This window comes from Pteropus medius, unplaced genomic scaffold (assembly GCF_902729225.1).
Source record: "Pteropus medius unplaced genomic scaffold, Ma_sr-lr_union100, whole genome shotgun sequence".
NCBI classification, from domain to species: domain Eukaryota; kingdom Metazoa; phylum Chordata; class Mammalia; order Chiroptera; family Pteropodidae; genus Pteropus; species Pteropus medius.
The window spans coordinates 11782924-11804723 of NW_024352784.1; the positions used below are offsets into that span (position 1 = coordinate 11782924).

The 21800-nt window shown below is 34.3% G+C and overlaps 1 protein-coding gene across 4 annotated transcripts in view; it reads right to left on the reverse strand.

The window, feature by feature from the left end:
* Positions 1-21800, reverse strand: part of DLG2 (discs large MAGUK scaffold protein 2) — a 1673246-nt gene that overhangs the window by 336180 nt on the left and 1315266 nt on the right. For all 4 annotated transcript variants that reach the window (XM_039848192.1, XM_039848194.1, XM_039848195.1 and 1 more), the window contains one exon: positions 1057-1125. In XM_039848192.1, the coding sequence (XP_039704126.1) occupies positions 1057-1125 (69 nt within the window). The remainder of the gene's footprint in view (positions 1-1056; positions 1126-21800) is intronic.

Sequence of the window (21800 nt, forward strand, 5' to 3'; positions counted from 1 at the left end):
AGAAAGGGAGGGAGGAGAGAGAAAGAGAGAGAGAGAGCCCGTGCTCAAGCACACACACACACATACACACACACACAAGCAGACCACACCTCTATCAACTCCAGAACATTTTGGTAGAAACCAAGTCTTAATGATGTTGGAAGGAGGGACAGAGGTCTGAATAAAACATAAGATTTTAAAATGAAGAGGACTAATAAATAAAGTGGGAGGTTTGAATTGAAATGCCATCAAGGAAGCTTAATTGGCAAGTAGGGTTAAGTAAAGCATAGGTGATAATATACTGGAAAAAGAAAATAATTAAATTTTTATATATTAATCAATTAAGTGTTCTCAATTAAACCAGTTGCAATTATAAGGTAAGTGGAAGAAAATATTAGCTCCTTTTCCCCAGCCTCTCCAGCTTTTATCTGGTTGGGGAATTTAGAAATACAAAATACTAAGTCCTCTACATCTGTTAAACCCACTCTGCCAACACCTCCATTCTCATCTCCACTGACTTACACACACTATGCCTCAGAACTGAATTACTCTATGGCCTCATGTGGTCATGTTTATGTACAAGCTCTTCTGCTCAGAGTACCTTTCCTTCCAATAGATGCTTCAGGCAAACTTCCATAGATGCTTCAGTTCTCAAATTGAGAGTTACATCAACTTTGAAACCATTCTGCTGGCCATTCCCTATCTGATTCCCATTCTCAGTCAGGTATCTTTCCTGAATCCTCCTTTACTCCCTTATATGTATCTCCTGTGTGATTCTTACACTGCATACAAATATGTGTTTGTATTTCTGTAACTCTCACTAGACAAAGAATCCTCTGAAGGGAAAGAAGAAATCTTATATGAATTGTTAAATATACTTTGTAGCAGTGTTTTAGGAAATATAAGCTTCACAGATACTTGCTGAGAAAGCGGGCGGGGGGGTGGGGAGGGAAAGAGAGAGAGAGAGGACAAGGGAGAGGGGAGTGAGAGAAAGAAAGGAGAACCTTTCTTTATGCTCACAGTGATAAAGCTGCACAATTTAGTGTAAGAGATGGCTCTATATTACTCTTATCTTACCCTTCCAGTGAGATAGCCCGTTGGAGAGTCACTGAAGGCTGGCGGGTTGCAGTGCTGTGTTGGGAGTGACTGCAAGAAAAGAAAGAAAAAAAAAACATAGATTATTTATTTAAAATGTCTTCATGCATTCTAATCAGTCCTGTGGTCAAGAAAAGAACCAATCTTGAAAGAAATAGATAGAGATTAAACCACTATTCTTTGGTGATAAGTAGAACATGCACCCAAAATACAAATGACCAAATAAGGGGTTAGTTACTATTTCCATATAATTTGATCAGTTAAAAGTAATCTTTAAATGACAGGTTGACATGAAAAGAAACAAATATATTTGAAAAAGGTAATTTTCTCCCCTTTGGAATAAGACAACATAGAGCATAAAGACAAATTTCATGATGATGCAATGTATTATTTTTTTAAAGCGGGATATTTTTTTCCCAAAACAAAATTTTTAAAAGAATGAATTGACAAATTGTAGTAGTATTTAACTAGTATAAATTTATTAGTTCAAATTTGTAACACTTATACACTTAGTAACAATTTTGGATGAACATAAAAACTTGAAAAATGAGGCTTCCAGCTTCATAGCAACTTTAGAAGTTAATGTAACTTCACGTTTTGTTTTGATTGCATGGTAACAAGATAAGTGGTTGCAACAAAAATTATAATATCTAACATTTATTGAGCACTATATTTATTAAAAAATTTTCAAAGTTTATATGTTTACATCTTTTCTATTTTACAACCCTATGAGTATGCACTGTTCCATTTAACAGATGAGAAAAATAAGGCATAGAGAAGTTCAGAAGCTTATCTAAAGTCATGTGGTAAATACCTTTGCTTGAAATGTCATCTAGACTGTCTTATTCTAGATGACATTATTCTTAACTATTATATTATATCATCTCCCAAATGGTAAGAAACTTTCAGGTTTGTAAGAATTGGCTTTGCAGTTTCAGTATATTCAATTAGAAAGAGATAAAGGGACGCTGTCATCTGAGATACACGCAATGACAATCCAACAGCAAAAATGAATGCATTGTAGGTTTTGTATGTGTTAAAATGTATGATAAAACATATCTCAATGTATAATTTTATTTTGTAATATTAGTTTAATATTTGAGGTGTACTATTAGTTACATATACGTGTAGTGTATGAAAGTGTATATACAAAGATATATGTATAAAGAGAAACTTGAGTCAAATGTTTGCAGAACATTATACTCCTTCACTCAGCTCTAGGATTTCTCAGCACATACTCTGAAAACACTGACATTGCCACAGAAAGCCAAGCTGTAGAATGTAGATTTTTATTTGGAACCTTGGTTGATAGGAGTGAGAAGAGGTTGCTCTCTGTGAATAGCATTTAATTGTGCTGTGGATGGCATTTATCTGAGGTTAAGAGAGCAGAATTTTGGGGTCTGTAGCTAAACCCTAGAGAACGATCTTCAAGTTAAGCATTGTATACTTTGTTTCCTGGCATCCCTCACAGTGCCAAGAACCACATATATTCACTGGACATGTTTTGATCAATGAATTGAAAAGTATCATAACATTCAGGAGCTGGACCATGTAGCCAGACTGCCTGAGTTCAAATTCCACCTTCACTCCATATCCCAACCTAGAATAAGTTACTTAAGCTCTCTGTATGTCAGTTTTTCATCTGTAAGATTGGGATGTGATAGTATCTTCCTCATGGGGTTGTTATAATGATTCAATAAATTAAGTGTTTTGAATAGTGCCTGTTACATGGTAATAAAAGTTACATAAGTGTTTGTTAAATAAATACACAAAAATAATAAATAAATAATATGATTTAGCAGTGTGTACTTTGAGATGTTGTATATTAAATAAAAATTATTATTTATATCACTTTAGTTAGCCATATAGTCAACGCTATAAGGTGTATATTTGTGAGTACAATTTTCGTGATCAATATTAAATTTAAATATATTTTCTATTGCAAAAACATTATCAAATTAATGGAAATTAAAGGAAGAGAAAAATATTCACACATAATTCCATTACTTTGTCTCAGCTTTACAAAATTATCTAATTTAATTCTTGTAGCTGTTCTACAAGGTAGGTTTAAGTATCTCCATTTTATGTATTAGAAAGTAAAACACATAGAACTTAAATAAGTTGTTAGAAATCAACAGCTTGCAAATATAGAGCCAGAATTAAAACTAACAGCTGTCTGTTGCCAATTGTATGTACTTCCTATTCTATGCTACTGACTCTCTATGTGCCCACATTTGTTTTATATCGTTATAAATAAACACAGAATATATATAACCACATATCTTGCATTTTTTCCCTTACATTATAATTTAAGCAGATCTGATAGGGTCTCTATAATTGTTATTTTTGTGTTATATGATGTTACTTCCTAGAAGATATAATTTATTTAACCATCCTTTAATGGTTAGATATTGAGTTATTTTTATTGTTTTAATATTATAGACAATGCTGCAGTGAATATACTGATATCAATTAGCTTTTTTTTATTTGACAATTTCCTTTGAATGTTTTTCCCCAAATTAAAAAAAAAAAAAAAACATTTGTTAGGTTCTTGATTTGTTATTAATTACTTTTCAAAAGCTTTATACCATTTTATTGCCTAGAAAAATTATTATATAGACACATACCAGTTTTGCCAATCTTACAAACACTGACATCAGAATTTTTAAAAACTGATAATTTAATCAGTGCAAATAACACTTCAGATTTATGAATATTTATTTCTCTGTTTATTAGTGAGAATGATCATTTTTTTCTAAATGCTTATTTGCTAATTGCATTTCTTTTGTTTAAACTGTTAATCCATTTCTTTACCATTTATCTTCTACCAGTTTAGAAAGTACCAACAGTTCTTCTTGGGTAAAGATCAATGATGCTCGCTAAACAACATTAAGGACAACTGGAATTTCTGATAACTTCCTCACTATTAGCCTAGCCCACATAATTAAAACAAGGAAATATTCAGTAATCTCACTTTACTTATCTCCACCTTAAACTAACTACTTCATTATTCTCCCCTAAATTATTCCAATAATGTCCCTCTTAAAGTTTTAGTGACACTATCAAATGCAAAACGTACCATGAAATGCTCAGAGAATTTGACTTCTTTTATATTACACATGCAAAGTTAGCCAGTTTCTCCTACCATGTAAATTTGGAACAAACAGAGACTTTTACAACTTGTAGTTACTCTCTTACTCTATTGAGACAATTACGGTGAATTATCTGACAGTCAAGACCTTTGGGCACAAGAAACTTTTTGTTATTCCATGACAGTTACATTTAAGCAGTACTTGCAAGGGGAATACTTGCAGTAGGTATTAGGAGCTACCTGATGGTGATAATAATTGGTACTTTAAAATATATGCCAAATATCTTCCCCTTGGAAGTTTTTGTTATTCCCATATTATTGGCTCCATATTATTGGCCCCATAGACAGCATGTTGCTAGTTCTAGTTCTACCATGACTAAGAAATTATAGGCAAACACTGCCTGGCTCTTTCACCTCCACAGGCAGAGAGGCCGACCAGATGGAACTCAGAACTGCAGTGGAAAGAACAGAGGGTGGAAAGCACAGCTAAAACTTAAAGCTTTCAACAATGGAGAGCTAAGTACTTGGAATGTGTTTTGTCATAAAACAAACAAACAAACAAACAAACAACCTATTCACAAATGGCCACCATCCCCGTTGTAGCTATAATTTTCCTAGACACTGTCAAATATCTCTTCTGTGAAGCATTCTATGATATGCCTCCCCACCTCCCCAGCACAGCTGACATGCTGCTCTGTACCCCAACTCAACATTTCCACACATGTATAACTGCACCCAGGGCTAAGAATCACCACCCTTTATTTCTGTGCCTGTTTTTCCCACTAAATCGTGTGTGTACTCAGAGCGAGGAGTAGGGCTTGTCCACGTGTACATTCTCAGTCCAGGGCTGGCCCACGAAAGATGTTTTTGAATGATGAGTACCATGGATTGAATTTCATCTATCTGTGAGGACCCATGCCTTATTTCTTTTAAACTTTGTAACAACACTGAGAACTAATTTCCCTGAAAATGTCCATTTTCAGGGAAATTAAATTAAGGCTCAAGTTTTCACAGGTAGTACTTAGCAAAAGTAGAATCCAGGTTTTTCAGTTCCAAAGTGTTTGCTCTTTTGAGACAAATTATGTTGCTTTTCAGAAAAGTGAAACCAAAGCTCTGTGATTAGTCTATGTTGAAGAGTCAGCACATTAGTTAGGAAATGCTGAACTTTCACTAAAGATCATTGACAGCTCTTTTTTTCTGCATAAACTGTCACCCATTATTTTCACCATATATGTTCAACTTGCACGTCAGTGGCTTTCAAAGGTCTTTTTTTTATGAATATAATTTAATAGAAAGATTTCTCTGTCCTAATTAGTGAGCCCTGAACATTTATGAGGACTTAAGTGATAATGAATGGTGGGTGAGTCAAAAGAGAATGAGGAAGGCTCAGCATCATGTCACAGCTCTGATGCTGGGAAGATGTGCCTCTCACCCAGTAGAAAACCTGGGGTACCGACTCTGTACTTAGGTAGCTAGGCTGCGGTGTCAAATCAGGAGACTATGGAGGTAAGTCTTACTAAGACTTTTTGAGGTTCAGAGAGAGGAAAGAGCCCTATTGCCTTTCTAAATCATGCTGTCATGAATAAAAATGAGCCAGAGACCAGTAGAGTCCTTTTTCCAACAACTCTCTGATTTTTTGAGTGAAAGATTTCCTAGCTGTTGCCTAAAAAAAATGGCATTTGAATGGTGCCGAAAGATGTATTCCTATTGCTGTGTTAAATTAATTTTTTTGAGCATCTGAATTAAAATTATTTTATTACACATGAAACACAAAGGTCCTAGCTGGTAGTAATAAATGTCTTTTTAATTTTCTTTTTCTCTTACACAATGAGAAACAGGATAACTGGTCTTTCCAAAATGTTGTAATATTAAAACTATGTTATTTTAATGAAGAGCACAAAAAGGTTTTTTTTGTCTTTTATTAACAAACTGATAACAATAAACTTCTTTAATGTGCCTTTTAAGGACCCATCCATCACTGAAATATCTCCTGACATGTGTTCAATGATTTCATTCTTCACTCACATTTTTGAAGAATTAGCATCTCTCCTTGTCATATTTAACTCTTCACCATTCTCTTGAAAACTGTATCTATCATTTATCTTCTCTCTTAATATTTATTTTCTCCCCTTTTTATGGCTACTTGCCCTCTCTTCAAGTACATGCATTAAGTTGCCATTATGCTTAAAAAGAAGAGTATGTCTTCTTGGATATCCAATCAGTGCCTCAAATGCAACATTACCAAAATATCATCATGTTCCTCCATGAAGCTGGATATTCCTCCTATTGCTTCATTGATACTTAACATGAGTTTTTCTTATATATTTACTTATATGTTCTGTTTACATCTAACAAATGTTACTAAATACCAGGGATTATGTAAGATGTTTGGGATGACTCTGATTACTTAATAGTGTAGGACTCAATAAATACCTGATAATAAAGAAGATAGTGAAATCAAATAAACCATTTGGCACCTTTTCATATGGGGAACATTTTCAATAAATCTCCAAGTATAGTTGATAAACAAACCTGTGGATCTGGAAGGATGTATACGTATATTAAATGGTGGAGAAAGAAAAATAGCTTTCTGAGATTTCTAGCAGAATATGATCAAGGTCATAGAGGATGAAAAGTATGTTTTGTGTTCTCGGAACCAGGAGTGATTTGGCTTGGGTAGAGCAGGGATGAAGTCAGGAAGCTGACAAGGGGTAGATCATGAGAGGCAACAGATACCATGCCAAGAGGTCTGGATCTTATCTTGGGGGCAATGATGAGCTCTCCAAGGCTGCTAAGTGTGAGTGGGGTGGGGGTCAGGATGGTAACATCTATGACTCAAAAGGGTAAACCTGAAAATACTCTGGACAATAATGCCTTAACTTGGATAATAGCAGTAGGGATTAAGAAAAGTGGACACATTTAACACATTCGGAGGTAAAACATCTAAGAATAAATAAGAGGGAGTTATAGAGAGGGCACTTTGATCTCCTGAATTGATTCTAGTGATCTAGATAGGTGGACATTTCCTCTGAAAGTTAAAATCTTCTAGAGAGGAGGAACCTGCTCTTGCCAGGGTAGCTGTGCTCTCTTCTAGAACTTCCAAACAAGTATTCAAAAGTAGATCGACTTTGGTGTTAGAAGCGGGGTGGTGGTGAGGAAAAATGAATTGAGTTCTATTACTGACTGAGAGGATGATTGCACTGTTAACAGAACCGAGTAGTACATGTGTGTAGATGAAAGTACATGTATGGATAGAAAAATATAATTAAGTTTGTTTTGGTAAAAGATTAGCTTGATATGCCTATTATATATGTGAGAAATACGATCTACAGTGGAGCAGCTCTAACTATTGAAAAGTTCTTCCTTCTCTTGTTGTAACAGCCACCTGTCCATAGTAGCCATTGAATAACTGAGATGCTCCTTACATCTTCTGTGTGTTAAGTACCATTGGGTCAACACCAATTCCTGGTGAACCTATGAATGAGTAATGTCCACAGCATCTTGTCCTCGATAGCCCTGCTCAGATCCTGTAGACTCATGCCTATGGCTTCTTTTATTTATGGAGTTTATCCATCTCATATTTGGCCTTCCTCTTTTCCTCTTTTGCATCTTTTACTCCTCAAATAAACATTCCTAACACTTTTGGTTCTTTCTTTATAAGATGGTTTCAAAATTCCTAGCTGTCTCTCTGTTTACTGTTAAATTTTTCTTCCGATCATTACTTAAATTATAGAAACTTGAAATGATTTCAGAGCTCCAGATGTGTCAGATCAGAGCTGAGTACCATGAGATACTGACTTTCCTCCTTCTGGATTCTATATTCCTAGTAGAGCAGCCCAAGATAATACAGACTTTTAACATATGCTGAATTGTATTGTTAAGTCAACCTAACCTAACCTCTCATATAACTTATATCAAATGATTCAAATTAAATCTATCATGTACTTCTATACTGTTTTTTTCCCCCCTCCACTGGGTTTTTTTTTTTTTGAAACTCAATATAATTATTAATAACTATTTATTGAGCATCTAAGATGTGCTAGGCATAAAACTTCACTCTTTCATCTAGTATGATATCATCTTCAAATATAATAAGGTGCCCTTTATACTTTCATGCAGGATATTAATTACAATAAAAGACAAGGACTGTACTTTAGCAAATCATCACAAATCTTCCTCAAGTTTAATAGTTAGTCCAAAAATTTCACTATTGAGTGCTCTTAATCAGCATCTTTTTACAGATTAACAAATCCTCTCCATCCCCTCTGTGACAAGCTGACCAGTGCCCGCAGAAAGTAGAATGCTCATGGCCCATATATTTCTATTCCTTCTATGGACTCGTATGCTAAGAATCACTTGTAATTGTCAAATTTGTTCATTCCTATTGTACTCATTTTTCATAATGATGTAAATTAATTAAATGTTACAAAAATGAAATATGAGTATGTGAAAAGGAATTGTTTATACCAAGTGTAAATTAACTCATCTAGAAAGACTTAATAATCATATGTGGGTAAAAACATTGCTGCCAAATTAGGTGTGAAAAAGACAACTGTAAAAGTCAAAAATTAAATGTGAAAATTTTACTTAGTTTACTTTTGATTCTCATCCAAATTTAAAGAAATCTAAACTAGAAATCATGGATGATAAGTTAAGGGTATGCTTTATGGAAGAAAAATGAAATAGAACTTCATAAAAAATGTATCTCAGGTTTCTGTCCATTCAAATCAATTTGTTATGCTAAACATTTTAAAGCAATTAATGAATGATTTAAATGTTGGAAATAATGTTACAAAAACTGTAGCCAGAGGTTAACGGTCCTAGAGAAAATCTTGATTCTCCCATATAAAAATGATAAGGAACACAATTTATTAACTGATCTCTGATAAAATAAAAGTTCTGATGATTTAAGAAAGAAAATGTATAACATTGGACTAATGAAGATAATTTGTTGAAAATTGAAATTGCGGACAATGAAGAAATCATGCATTCTGAGATAAATACATGGATCTAAATATGAAGAAAAGTACTGGATTGAATTCAGGGTCCCAAATTTCTCATGTCATAGTCAAAGATGCTAGAAATGTGGCTTTAGGTTGAACAGCTTTGACAGTCAGTAGTAGCATGGTAACTCAAAATAATAATAATAAATAATAATAATAATAATTAGAGGGGTCTTATTGGGAGAAATCCCATTTCTTATTTTAAATACCACTAAATCACTAATTTTATTGTGCCATCATTCAGATATATTTTTTAAAGTTCAGGTGAAATAATTAATGCATGTAAGTATTTTTCCCGTAAAAAATGATTGTTGTATCCAATCTTTTGGCTAAGCAATCGATAACTGGTTCCAGTTGTATGGGGGTTACAGGAAGTTCTATTATATGAATATCTAATAGGATTACTCTTCAGATACTAGTTCTGTCCTTATCCTTTAAGAATATCATGGGAGACTATGGGTTTTCTTACAGAGGACACCTACAGAGGTTAAATTTCATGACCAGAATGTGTTGAAGGTGAGATCAGAACACAGATCCAATTCCTAGCCCATAGTTTTCCCTGTCTCATGACACTGTCACTTACTTATATTACTCTGTGACAACAATTCAGTAATAAACATGGTAGCCAAAACGTTGGTCATTCTAAAATTCCTGTTCAAGACTCTGAAGGTGCACTTCAAATGCTGATCCAATCTCCATGACAAATTCTTTGCTTAAAGCAATAATGAGAAATCCAAGTATTTTGCCCTCTGGCTAAACCAAATGGTATGTGACTGGTCTCAAAGCCTGAAACATCAGAAGCAAAATGCAGTGTTTCAATACAGTAGGCACATTCCTGCCTTTATTCATTTTGTTTTTGGATGGCTGGCTACACATCATTCTTCTTAGCTTTTGTAATATACAAGCTGCATCTCATGAGGTAATGTATGAACATCTATCCAAAAGCTCTGTTCCACACAGACTATTCTTCATAAGGAAAGTAAAAAGCTGAATTTACAATAGCTTAAAACAAGTGTCAGCTTGTGTCATGAATGTAGTTACTTCAAAAAAGGGAAAAAAAAACAGTTAAGAATTTTACAAAAAAGGAAGACAAGTACCACAGAATGCACAAACAACTAGAGAATTTGAAATAGGAAGCTTTCTGTATACCAGTTGGGATTTTAGGTATTTAATTGACATGACCTTGGATATTCCTTTATTTCACGCAGGAAACTTGTCTGTCAGAATAACACATTATAAGTTTTTATTCTTTGACAACGTCTGGGAAGCAGAGTTGTGTAGAAAAAGAGCAGAAGTCTAGAAGTCAGAGATGTATGTTTTCCCACTGTGCTCCTAGTGAGAGCTCGATGGCCTGACATATGTCACCTCACTTGCCTTGTTCTGTTTTTTTGTCTTTAGTTTGCATAGAAAACAATTGTTCCTTCCCTCTACATCTACTTTATTGAGTACAGATGGGAAACAGTACATGTGCCTCTCCACTTACAATAGAATTATGTCTCAATGAACCCATTGTAATTGAAAAAAAAAAGTAAGTCAAACATGTGTATAATACACCTAACCTACCAGACATCATAGCTTAGCCCAGCCTACCTTACTTGTGCACAGAACACTTAGCCTACAGTTGGGCAAAATCGTGTAATACAATGAATACACTGTAGAGTATCAGTTGTTTACCCCGTGATTGTTACCTGACTGGGAGCTGAAGCTCTCTGCCACTGCCCAGCATCACAGGAGAGTACCTTACTGCATATCACTTGGCTGGTAAAAGATAAAAATTCAAAATTCAAAGTACGTTTCTACTGAATGAGTATCACTTTCATACCACTGTAAAGTTGAAAATAAGGTGAACCATTGTTACGCTGGGAACCATCTGTACTGTGATGGGGAAGGAGCATGAGCTTTAGAGTTGATGGCCTTGGTTAGGGATTTCTTACCCTTATTAATTAGGTACTTAACAACCCTTCAAACAAAACACTCTCATCTCTATCCTTGTCATCAGGATAACACATAATATTGCCTTTTCACAGATTTTTCTGAAGGGAAAAATAAAGCAATATATGTGAAACAAATTTTGTAAAGTATAAAGCTGGGGGATAGTAAATAGAAATGACTTTCCAGGGAGGCAGTGTGATTTGGTTATAAGATGTCTATAGCAAGTGACCTAAACTAGAATTAACTGATGAGCCTAAGGAAGAAAAATACGGCTAGAGCTAAGAAATATCAAGGAAATGGAATCTACAGATTTTTGCAATTGCACACATGGTGGATGACTGAGGATTCTAGGACAACTTCCATGTTCCTGTTTGGGGTGACTGGATCAATGACAGTACTTCATACTAAGAAAGAAGTATAAGAATAACAAAAGATTTGGGACGAATATAACTATTTTACTGTGTATATGGTGAGTTTTGGGAACCTGTGTGACATCAAAGTAGAGATATTTCATAAGATAGTTAGATATAGAAGTTGAATTTCAGTAGGGAGGTCTGGTATGAAAAAGTACATTTTGGAGTTAACATAGTATAAGTGCATTTTAAGTCATGGGTATTCCTAGAAAGACTGCAATGAAAAAAATTGAAAACTGAGAAGGAGACCTGGAGATAACCAACATTTATTAGTTATCGTAGAGAAAGATAAACTTGGGAAGAAACTGAAGAAAGAATGAGGGGAGAAGTGGGAAGAAAACCAAGAAGATATGAAGTATGTCAGCTAACAATGGAAGCAGGAGAGTTTCGAGAAGAGTTTGGTTAACATTTGCCTTAGACTTTAAAGAGTTTAAACATAAAACAGAGGAAAACTGGTCACTGAAATTGAATTATATTCTTTAGGCAAAGAGGAGGTAAATTTTAAGCAATATTAAAAACATTGCTACTCTTACAGTTAAAAAAGAGTTCTCCATAATCCCCAGGTATATGAAGGGGCTGGAAAAGGGTTAAAGACAGTCAAGGAACTATAAAAGGAAGCTGGTCTTCTTTTTATACCAAAGCTTTCTGTCCTAGCATTACCAGGGGCCAGTCCTCAGAGAACCTTTCTATAGAGCAAATGGAATTACTACCATTCTCATGGCAAACCAGCATAGGCACGAAGGCAAAAAAATAAAAAAATAAAAAAATAAAAAAATAAAAATAAAATAAAATAAAAATAAATAAATAAATAAATGGAGTCTTGCTTCCTATCATGTTGTTGAATTCTAGTTCCAATGAAGAATTGTTTTTATTCTACAGTTTATTTCCCTTATTGATATTCATGTAGACAGCTGGAACATACAAATAAATGTGGCTTTGCTTGGTAGAACCTATTAGTTTGCATGAATATCAAGAAAAAGCCCAGATGTTTAGATAAAAGGAAGTTGTTGCACTTGACATCTGGAGTTGAATCTTCCTTATAACGGTCACCATAGAGAAGTCATCGCCATCTTTGCACTATTCAGTCAAATGAGTAAAAGGCAATTGTTCCTTTCCCTCCCCTCTCCTCCATTCATATTCCCAAAGTAAGAATTGCCTTCTCTGGCAGTCTCGCTTGGTTGAATATGTTCAAGGTAGTCATGTGATCATTTGTGCAGCTAAGCTTCTACTTATTACCAGAACTAAAAATCTAGATATAGAAACCTGGCGTGATAAAGTGTGATGCTTTCTAAGTCTCTTAACATAGATTTTTAATTTGGTCCAGTGAAATGAAACTAGGTGCTGGCAACAAACCCTTTTTGTCTCAATCAATGCTTGCTTTTCTCTGGGATTAATTTCCAGAATAAAGAAATGTCTTTTTTTAGTCTATGTGGCTATGAAAAGTTTGAGAATATTTAGTATTCATAGCCATTGGACTATCAATGTAAGGTAAATATCGTATGTAAAATATCAATGTAAAAAAGCATCGAAAACACTAAAATGCTTTGTCTTTGGATCTTAATGAGAAACTTCCAAATGAAGGAAACAATATTTATTCTTATTAATGAAAAATGACTACCTCTTAGAAATTAAATTGGATGTAAGTTACAACTCTGTCAAGATGCAAGTGAGAGAATTTAAAAGGGCGTAAGGATAAAAATTTTAAGTCTGTGATAACTTTCTTCTTTATATTTCTTAAGATTTGCAAACTTTAAAAAGTCATCTCATTATAAGAGGCCAAAGTTTTAGAATAGTTCATTAACATATTACAAGGTTCAAGTATCAATTCCTGATACCTCAATTTTCTAATCACCTCATCAACCAACACCCAGTCAATAGCACCCACAATATGCAAAGCACTGTGACCGATTAATGAAGAAAACAATAAGGCTAAAGCAAGGACTATTATCTTCAAGCATTTATAGTGTGACGTGGGAGAAAGAACATTCGCCCACTCATTCGATCATTCCAATTCATTCTCTCTCATTTCGGTAAATGGCAGCACTGCCCACCTAGCTGTTCAGTCCAAAAATCTAGCCATTTTCATTGATTCTTTACTACCAACCATCACACCAACCATCATACTCCACAACCAATTCACTAACAAGTTCTTTTGCTTCTAAATGAACCCTGCCTCTCCAGGGCTCCCATCCTAATGGAGATAACACCTTGTCTTGGTAGACTATTGCAACACCCTTCTAACTGGTTTTCCTCTTGTCCTTCTACAGTCACTTCTCATAGCTGCCTATAAGGAGGCTTATTAAAATCATAAAATCAGATTCTTGTCTCCTGCTTACAGAACACTTTCCAAAGACTTCTCATTATTATTAGAATACAATTCACAGTCACTTCCAGGTCTTTAAGATCCTGTGGTCACGGCTGATCTTTCAGTGTTTTTTGCTCACTAGTCTGTTTGTTACTGCCCAAGACCCAGCCATCCTGGCCTTCTTCTCGACTCTCAGATATTGTCATTACTTCTTCTCTAAGGACATCCACATTAACTGTTTGCTTTGACTCTTGATCTTCTCACGAATATTGTCCTCTTATTCAGGTCTCAACTAAAATGTTACCTCCCCAGAGAGGCCTTTCCTGGTATTCCAGCTAAAGGTACTCCACTCACATTCCAGACAATAAATAGCCTCTTGTACTACTTTATTTTCTCCATAGCACTTGCACTTATTACTCACTGAAATTATCTGTTTATTGATTCATTTTTGTGTTCACTGATATCCTCTTCCTTGCTTCAACAAAAAAATAAATTTTTTTTTTTTTTTTTTTTGACTACTGAGTGAAAGACAGGGAAAGAAAGGCCTATGAACTCACATTTAGTCTGGTTCTATTTGGTTAGGTAAACTGATTAACTCAGGATTATTTAATGCTCTGACTTAAATCAAAGGTTACTATTTTAATATCAGCCTATTTTTACTGTGCATTTTGCTGAAGTAATGCTTTCTTAGACTCAGTTTTTTTTTTTTTCCTTGTCTTGGTGCTTTGAAATACCTAAGAACAATGTGTTAATTTTATTGCAGAGGGACCATCATCCAGTCAAACCTTATTGGAGATGATTCTGTTCCCCAACTTACTGTCACATCTTATATTGAGCATGCCGTTGGTTTGTAAATACCCCACATTCTTTTATCCACCTCCAGATTTTATTGAGAGATATCCTCATTCATCTTTACACTCATTCAACCAACATTTTTACTGCACAATTTATTAACAAGTTCTTTTGCCACATATATGTGCCAGGCAACAACTCACTTCATAATTCACTTTACTTAATCCTCCACCTCATATTTAATAAATTATCCTCCTCATTGCTTTCTTACGGTATCTCACATTCCATCATCAACATTTCTGCATCTACTAAAAGTGGTAGGCACTATGATAGATCTAAATAGAAAGCAGGCCCAGTTCCTGCCATTAGGGATCTTACAGTTCACACAGAGAGATGGGTAAGTGACCAATTAATCCACCAAAGGAGAAAAAGGGAACAAAAATACACCGGGCACTATAATAGAAGGAATCTCACTTTAGCCTAGATGTTTACAGAGGTCCAGAAAAAAAACAAAAAAGAAATGACAGGTTTTTTTTTTAAAAGGATTTTTTGTTTGTTTACCCTAAAATTTCGATAGAACATTCCCTTTGAATTTTTTGTATTTTTCTTCTTCAGTTTCAAATTTCTAAATATCCCAATAGGATCATTTTAGGCATAAGACAAGTTATAAGTATGTATGCAAATATTACATACACACCTGTATTAGGGAATATTATGATACTAAGAACTAGTGTCTGTTTGAACACAACAGCAGAAATATTCATTAAGTAAGTATAACTTTAGAACCAGGCGTCACTTCCAAATGTCTTTTATTTTGACAGAACTTCAGCTATTTTCTTTGTTCAAAGCCTTTTAAACATGACATTTGATAACGAAGCAGAACTCCAAAGAAAGCACTGAGATGGTTTCAAGAGCCCAAATCCTGCTACCGCTGTTTGCCCAGCCTGCTGCCATTCATTCTTCAGGACTTCATCTCATGCAGACCCAGATTGGAAACCTTTTTTAAGCTCTCAGCTTTGTTTCCCCTGCACCTGGGCATACACTTATCAAGGCAATTCCCACACGATAGTAAAGCACTATTTTTAAAATGGCTGTTACTCTAGCTAGACTGTGAGCTTCCCGAAGGCAGCCACAGTGGTGAATGAACCATTGTAGCCCTTATTCCATGTCAATACACTTTCCATCTGTTAAGCTGAGCACTGCAATGTTCGTTATGCTGTTTTCACAGGGATCCCCAAGCAAAAATATTCAATTTTGTCAAGCAAAACATTTATGATTGTATTTAATGAAACCAAATAAATATACTAGGGATTTTCTATATATCGAACACGCTTGGCAAAGGTGGGAAATTAAAATATTCTCTTTAGTAGACCATCTCGAATTCCTGAAAAAGAACAATGCAAATATGGAAGGAATCTATCTATTGCCACTTAAAGAACACAGCAGTGAATCTTAATTTTGGAATAAAATATGTGGTACAATTTAACACATGAAAATTACAATAAGTGAATTCTCTGCTCCAATAGACTTGTGTCTTATTGGAAACACTGAGCTGAAATGGTAGTCACAAAAGTTACCGAGATATAAGATTTAAGCAATCAGCCATGGCTGGGCATTATAGGGTTTACTGCTGTCCATGGTCAGTGTGCTTAAACAAGGGTGAAAGTTGTCAGTGGACATAAAATTATAGGATCCTAATCTACCCAAAAAGAGATGCTCACTGTCATTACTATCAAATATTGTTTTAAAGTTAGTTTTGTGGAAGATGGAACAGCCATATTTGTTTTGATTAAATGAAAATGAAAAAGAAAGAAAACAGTTTGATTCCATAAACAAGGGTTATTAATATATACTCTAATTATTGACAGTTTTCATGGATTAATGAATATTAAACACGTAAAAGTTAATTCAGAAAAGGCAAATTTATAGACATAAAACAGATTAGTAATTTTTTGAGGCTAGGGTAGGAATTAGAATTAATTATAAATGGGCATGAGGGATCTAATGGGGGCATGAAAATGTTCTAAAATTGATTTATAATGATGGTTACATGACTGCATAAAGTTATTAAAATTTATTGAATTATATGCTTGAAATGGGTGAAGTTTATGACATGTAAAATAAATCTCATGAAATTCTTTTTAAAAACTTCAGGGCAAAATACAAAGCTTGAAAAATATAGCACACAAGTTTTTTTGTTTTTTTAAAATGATGTATCACTAGGCACTTATTGTACTTTTTTGAGCTCCATATCTCTAGTCTTTACCAAAGTTTTCATCTGATCCCGCACAAGCAGGAAAGCATTAACTTTTATAGAAGGCTAGCCACCTGACAATGACATTCATGTTTAGTCATGTTTTCCTCTTTGGCCTTGAAATCAGAGAAGAATCAGAGGATTATCAAATTACAGACCACAAGGGCTAAGTTCAATATGACCGGGCACCTACCGGTATGTGGTGATTTTAGCTGCTGTCTGGCTTTTGGTTAATTCCTTATATATGGGCCACAGATGATTTATAACTGTTGTCTTTGAAGCTTTGTGGCATGAGAAAATATTAACAAGCAAATGAGGAAACAAACAAAACTGAAAAGCACAGATTCAAAGGGAAAGATAAACTTTCCCTAAAGAGTTAGTATTTTGTTTTTCTATTGCTTTAACTATCTCTTTGAATATAAACTGAAATTTAAGTAGACCTACCAAGTTCTACTTGTATCTTATTTATAATATTTAAAATTTAGATTTTTGCTTCAAATTTTTATTTCTTAGAGCCTCTACTCTCCGAATCAGCCTTTAAAATTCACTTGAATATTAAAATATTATTTGTCATTATAGAGAGCAAAACAAATAGTTTGTTCCTCCAGGTCATCCTCGATGAAGTATGAGCAGAATTATTCATCAAATTGTTCACCTATTTATTTGTTCCACAAACACTTACTGCATGTCTAATATGTGCCATCTAGGATCTATAGATGAAGCACTGAATAAAATGAAAAATATCTCCTCTCTCATTCAGTTGATAGTCTCACGGTGGGAATGGGTAGGGAGTAAAACAACAAAACAGCAATGAAAATAGCTCCTACTTATTTAAAATTTTAATATGTCTAAAACACTTTGCCAATTGCTTTGTACATATTACTTCATTTTTTCATTTAATCCTCTTAAGGTCGTATTATCCCAATTTTGCAAATGAAGAAACCGAGGCCTAGAGAAGTAAAATGCCATGAAAATTAGTAAAAGATAAGATTCTCCTCCAGCGTCTCAAGGTTCAAAGCCTGTACAAATGTTGTCTGTACAAAGGGCCTTGAGGACCGTTAGTTGAACAATGACTGCCTCCAGAATCTGTAGATAAAAGCACTCTTTAGGAATTATAAGAAATAATAAATATCTGTGCTTAAATTTGAGTTTTTGGTTGAATCAATCAAATGATACATTATATATACATGTATATTTATATGTATTTATAAATATATTTGCATATATCATATATTCATATGTGTTGCATATGTGAATATAAAAATGTCTCTTTTACCTTTATGTAAATATAAATTTTTTTCTTTTCAAGAAAGCTATAAATGAGTGACTTCCTCAGGGTACAGAGCGTCAGTTAACGTTTTATGTTTAAAATGGAAAGCTGCGACTTTATTTTATACAAATGCATAAGATAAAATCATAATGGCTTTTTGTGTCATTTGTTATAAGCCTACTGATAATGGAGAATTTTTCTTTTAAAAATTTTCAGGAGCTTGTGCTAATATCAATCAAATGAATTGAAGAAGAGTCTTCTCTTTTCATATTTTTATTGCTACTTTCCATAAGATACTGTTTTAAAAATAAATCTCATAGGCAAGAGTATTTTTCCAAATAATCAACTTGAATTTTCTCTAACAGTTTTCTCCAATTACTTCTACATTCTTGTGATATGACTCATTTATTCTATTTTGGCTAAATAAATCTTGTCTTTCCCTGATGTTGACACCTTTTAAATATTTACGGGCTAATAATGTCCTTATAATTTTGCTATTTCATCAAATTGCACTTATGTACTTCTTTTAATATTCCTGTATAAGTCAGAAGAAATATGAATTGTAGTATAAAATTGTCTAAATTTTTATTTTAACCACCTCATCAAATCCCATAACTATGAGAGATTTTTTGTTCTGTTAGAAGTGAATTAAACAGCATAGCTCCCATCGTCAGATGGTCAAATTTATGCACTGAGAGGAGTATTTTTTATAGTCGAATCATTTGATAAAATAGTGCAAAGGTAACAGTATTCGAATACATGGCTAACTCTTATTGCCATGTATCTGGGCCAGGGAAAATATCTATTATGCCCAGCAAGGGCATATCTATTATGCTTCAGACTTTTTCTTAACTCTGTTCCCCTGGCTGGAGGCACCAGTTTAATTTCTCAAAAAAGGACTGTGCTGGTGCTGAGCAGTACTTTTTGAGCTTGTCACAGACCAACACCCTGTTCTCTTTGTCTCCCAGGCTGGAAAGCTCAGTTGAGCTGGATTTCTCTCTCTCTTTCATTTCCTGATTTGTGAAGTGATATTATTTCTACTTCTAGAATATTTTCACACTGGTCTCTGTCTTACAATACCTCAGTTATTGCCACAGTGTACAAAGTACAAAGTCAGAAGACCTGGATTTTTTTTAAGTTCTACCACCAAATAGCTTCCTTGGTAAGTCCACCTAATTAAATCTCAATATCCTCATCGATAAAATGAAAATAGTACTTCATAGGATTTTTGTGACATCAAAGGTAATGTATGTAGAATAGGTACTAAATTAATTTCTAAATATTATTACTATTTTTATTTTCATTATTTTTAAGTAACTTCACTCTTTAAAGTCTTTTTTCCCCCTCCAATTCATTCTTTAAGCTTCTATAAAAGTAACCTTGCAAAACACTAATTCAATGATGTAATTCAAAAGCCTTTCATGACACACTTATTTAGTACCATTTACCTCTGCATACTCTATGATATGTTCACTTTGGGCTACTCAGACTTTCTCAAACATATTATGTTCTTTCATGTCATTAAGCATTTATATATCATTCCCCTCATCCTGTAATGTCTTCCTCCTATCTCCTATTTCTTGTCATAGGTATTACCTTCGTTCTGTGGTATCTACCCTGAATTATCATCCTTCAATGAAAAATGAAAGTTAGGAGCATTCATTTGATGATAAGCTTGAAAAATGCTAATCTTGCAAAATGAATCAAGAATATTATGCAAATACAGAAGCTGGTCTTGGGCTACGTTAATAAAAGTAACATCAAGAGCAGGGGAGGGAATATTTACACCTTTTTTTTTCACCATTCAGGCCACATTAGGTGTACCATTTTTGAATTTGGAAACTACATTCAAAAGAGACAGAGACAAAATAAATTGTTCGGTCTGAAGAGGACCAGGATGATGGGTGATTTAAAAATCATGCCACATGAGGAGCTATAAAGGGCATTGGCAACATCTAATCTAGAGAAGAGAAGACTCTAAACAAATTATAATCATGTGCAATCCTCTCGTATGAAATGGGTAATACACTTCCATTGCATGGCCCCAAAGGATAGCATTGAACCCATAGGCAAAGTTATAGAGTCAAACAGGAATGCATGCGAAAGAAGCCCTCTGTAATCACCAGGAGTATTGGAAGGCAGATTGTACTGCATGAAGATATTGGGTTTCCTGCCCCTGAAGATAATAAAACAGGGTCTGGGGGACTAGGAGAAACAGTGAAGGCCTTAAACTCCAAATAGGTAACACACAAGGTAAGCTATGATGTTCCTGAGAGGCTGTGACTCAAGAGCCCCATCTTCTATGAGACTTTTTCTTACCCTCCCTGTCAGGATGATTCACACACATTTTTCACTTTCCATTCCATTTCTTACCATTATTATCACACTCTCCACATAATTAATTGCATCTCTACTTCACCCATCATAATAAAAGCTATTTCTGGATGGGAAGTGTGTCACTGGCTTCTTATTCTTACTAATGCCAGTCACAGTCCTTTAACATGGAAGATGCTCAGTAATGGGAATGATTTAATTTTATGTCCATGAGCAAATCATTCATCCTTTTTAATGAGTTTTCTTAGCAGTAAACAAGAGTTTCAAATTTGATGACCTAGCATTATAACTAACGTTAATATAGTAAACTTTCTAATTGCTAAAATATGAATGATCTAAAACTGATTTTTTAAATGAGTTGGAAAAAGTCTATTGGGTTCATTTTATCTGCATGTGGAGATGGACAAACTTCATTTGATGTAATGCTCTGTTGTTCCTGACGCCCTCTGAGGGTAAGGATTTCACAGAAGGAAGTTATGATTTTATAAATAGCATTCATTGCTTCTCAGTCTCAGAAATTATTTCTGGTGGAATTAAAATCCACCTCATGTATATATTAAGCATGTTATTTAAACAGACTGTAAACCTTTGCTATCAGGGTGAAGATGTTTCATTATTAGCACCATCTCTTACTGGGAACTGCAGGCTTAAGCAAACTGGCAACATCACCATCTAACCTTCTGACAATTCCTCCTAAGATATTTATATTGCTACTTCAGCAAAGAATGCAATTGCCTTACATTTTCAACTAATCCATATCTTGAAATAAATTTCCTTGATAATTTCCAAAATTTAGAAGCAAATTAATCCTCCTGTATTAGGAGAATACCTAAATAAATTATTACGGATCATGTAACTGACATATTACACAAGTGTTAAAAGTTAGTGTTACAAACATAATGTGGCAGTTTAAAAAAATGCTCGCGATGTAGAAAATAAAGTATATAAAATTGTATAAATACTTATGTGTTCAACAGCTGCCAGAAAGATCTTATTAAAAAATCATATCTGATCATGTAATTCTTGGAAGACAATTTTCTAAGTCTTGCATATTTCCACATTTTGTTAACTAAAACACTGATTGCTTTTGTTCTGGATTGTCTTTTCAAGGATATTTGTGTAGTGAACAGCTGGGAAGATAGAAGCTGTATCTCTCTCTGGAGCAAAGAGTAGGTTTGTTTACTGTCCAGAATAATAAAGATAAAGTCTTTCTCTATGGCAAGGCAGGCGGGTTTATTGCTTATTATAGATTCAGGTTCATTAGCCTTGGAGGTCCTCTCTTGTAATGCAACCCATTGCATGTAGGGGCATCACCTTGTTTTGCCCTGTGGT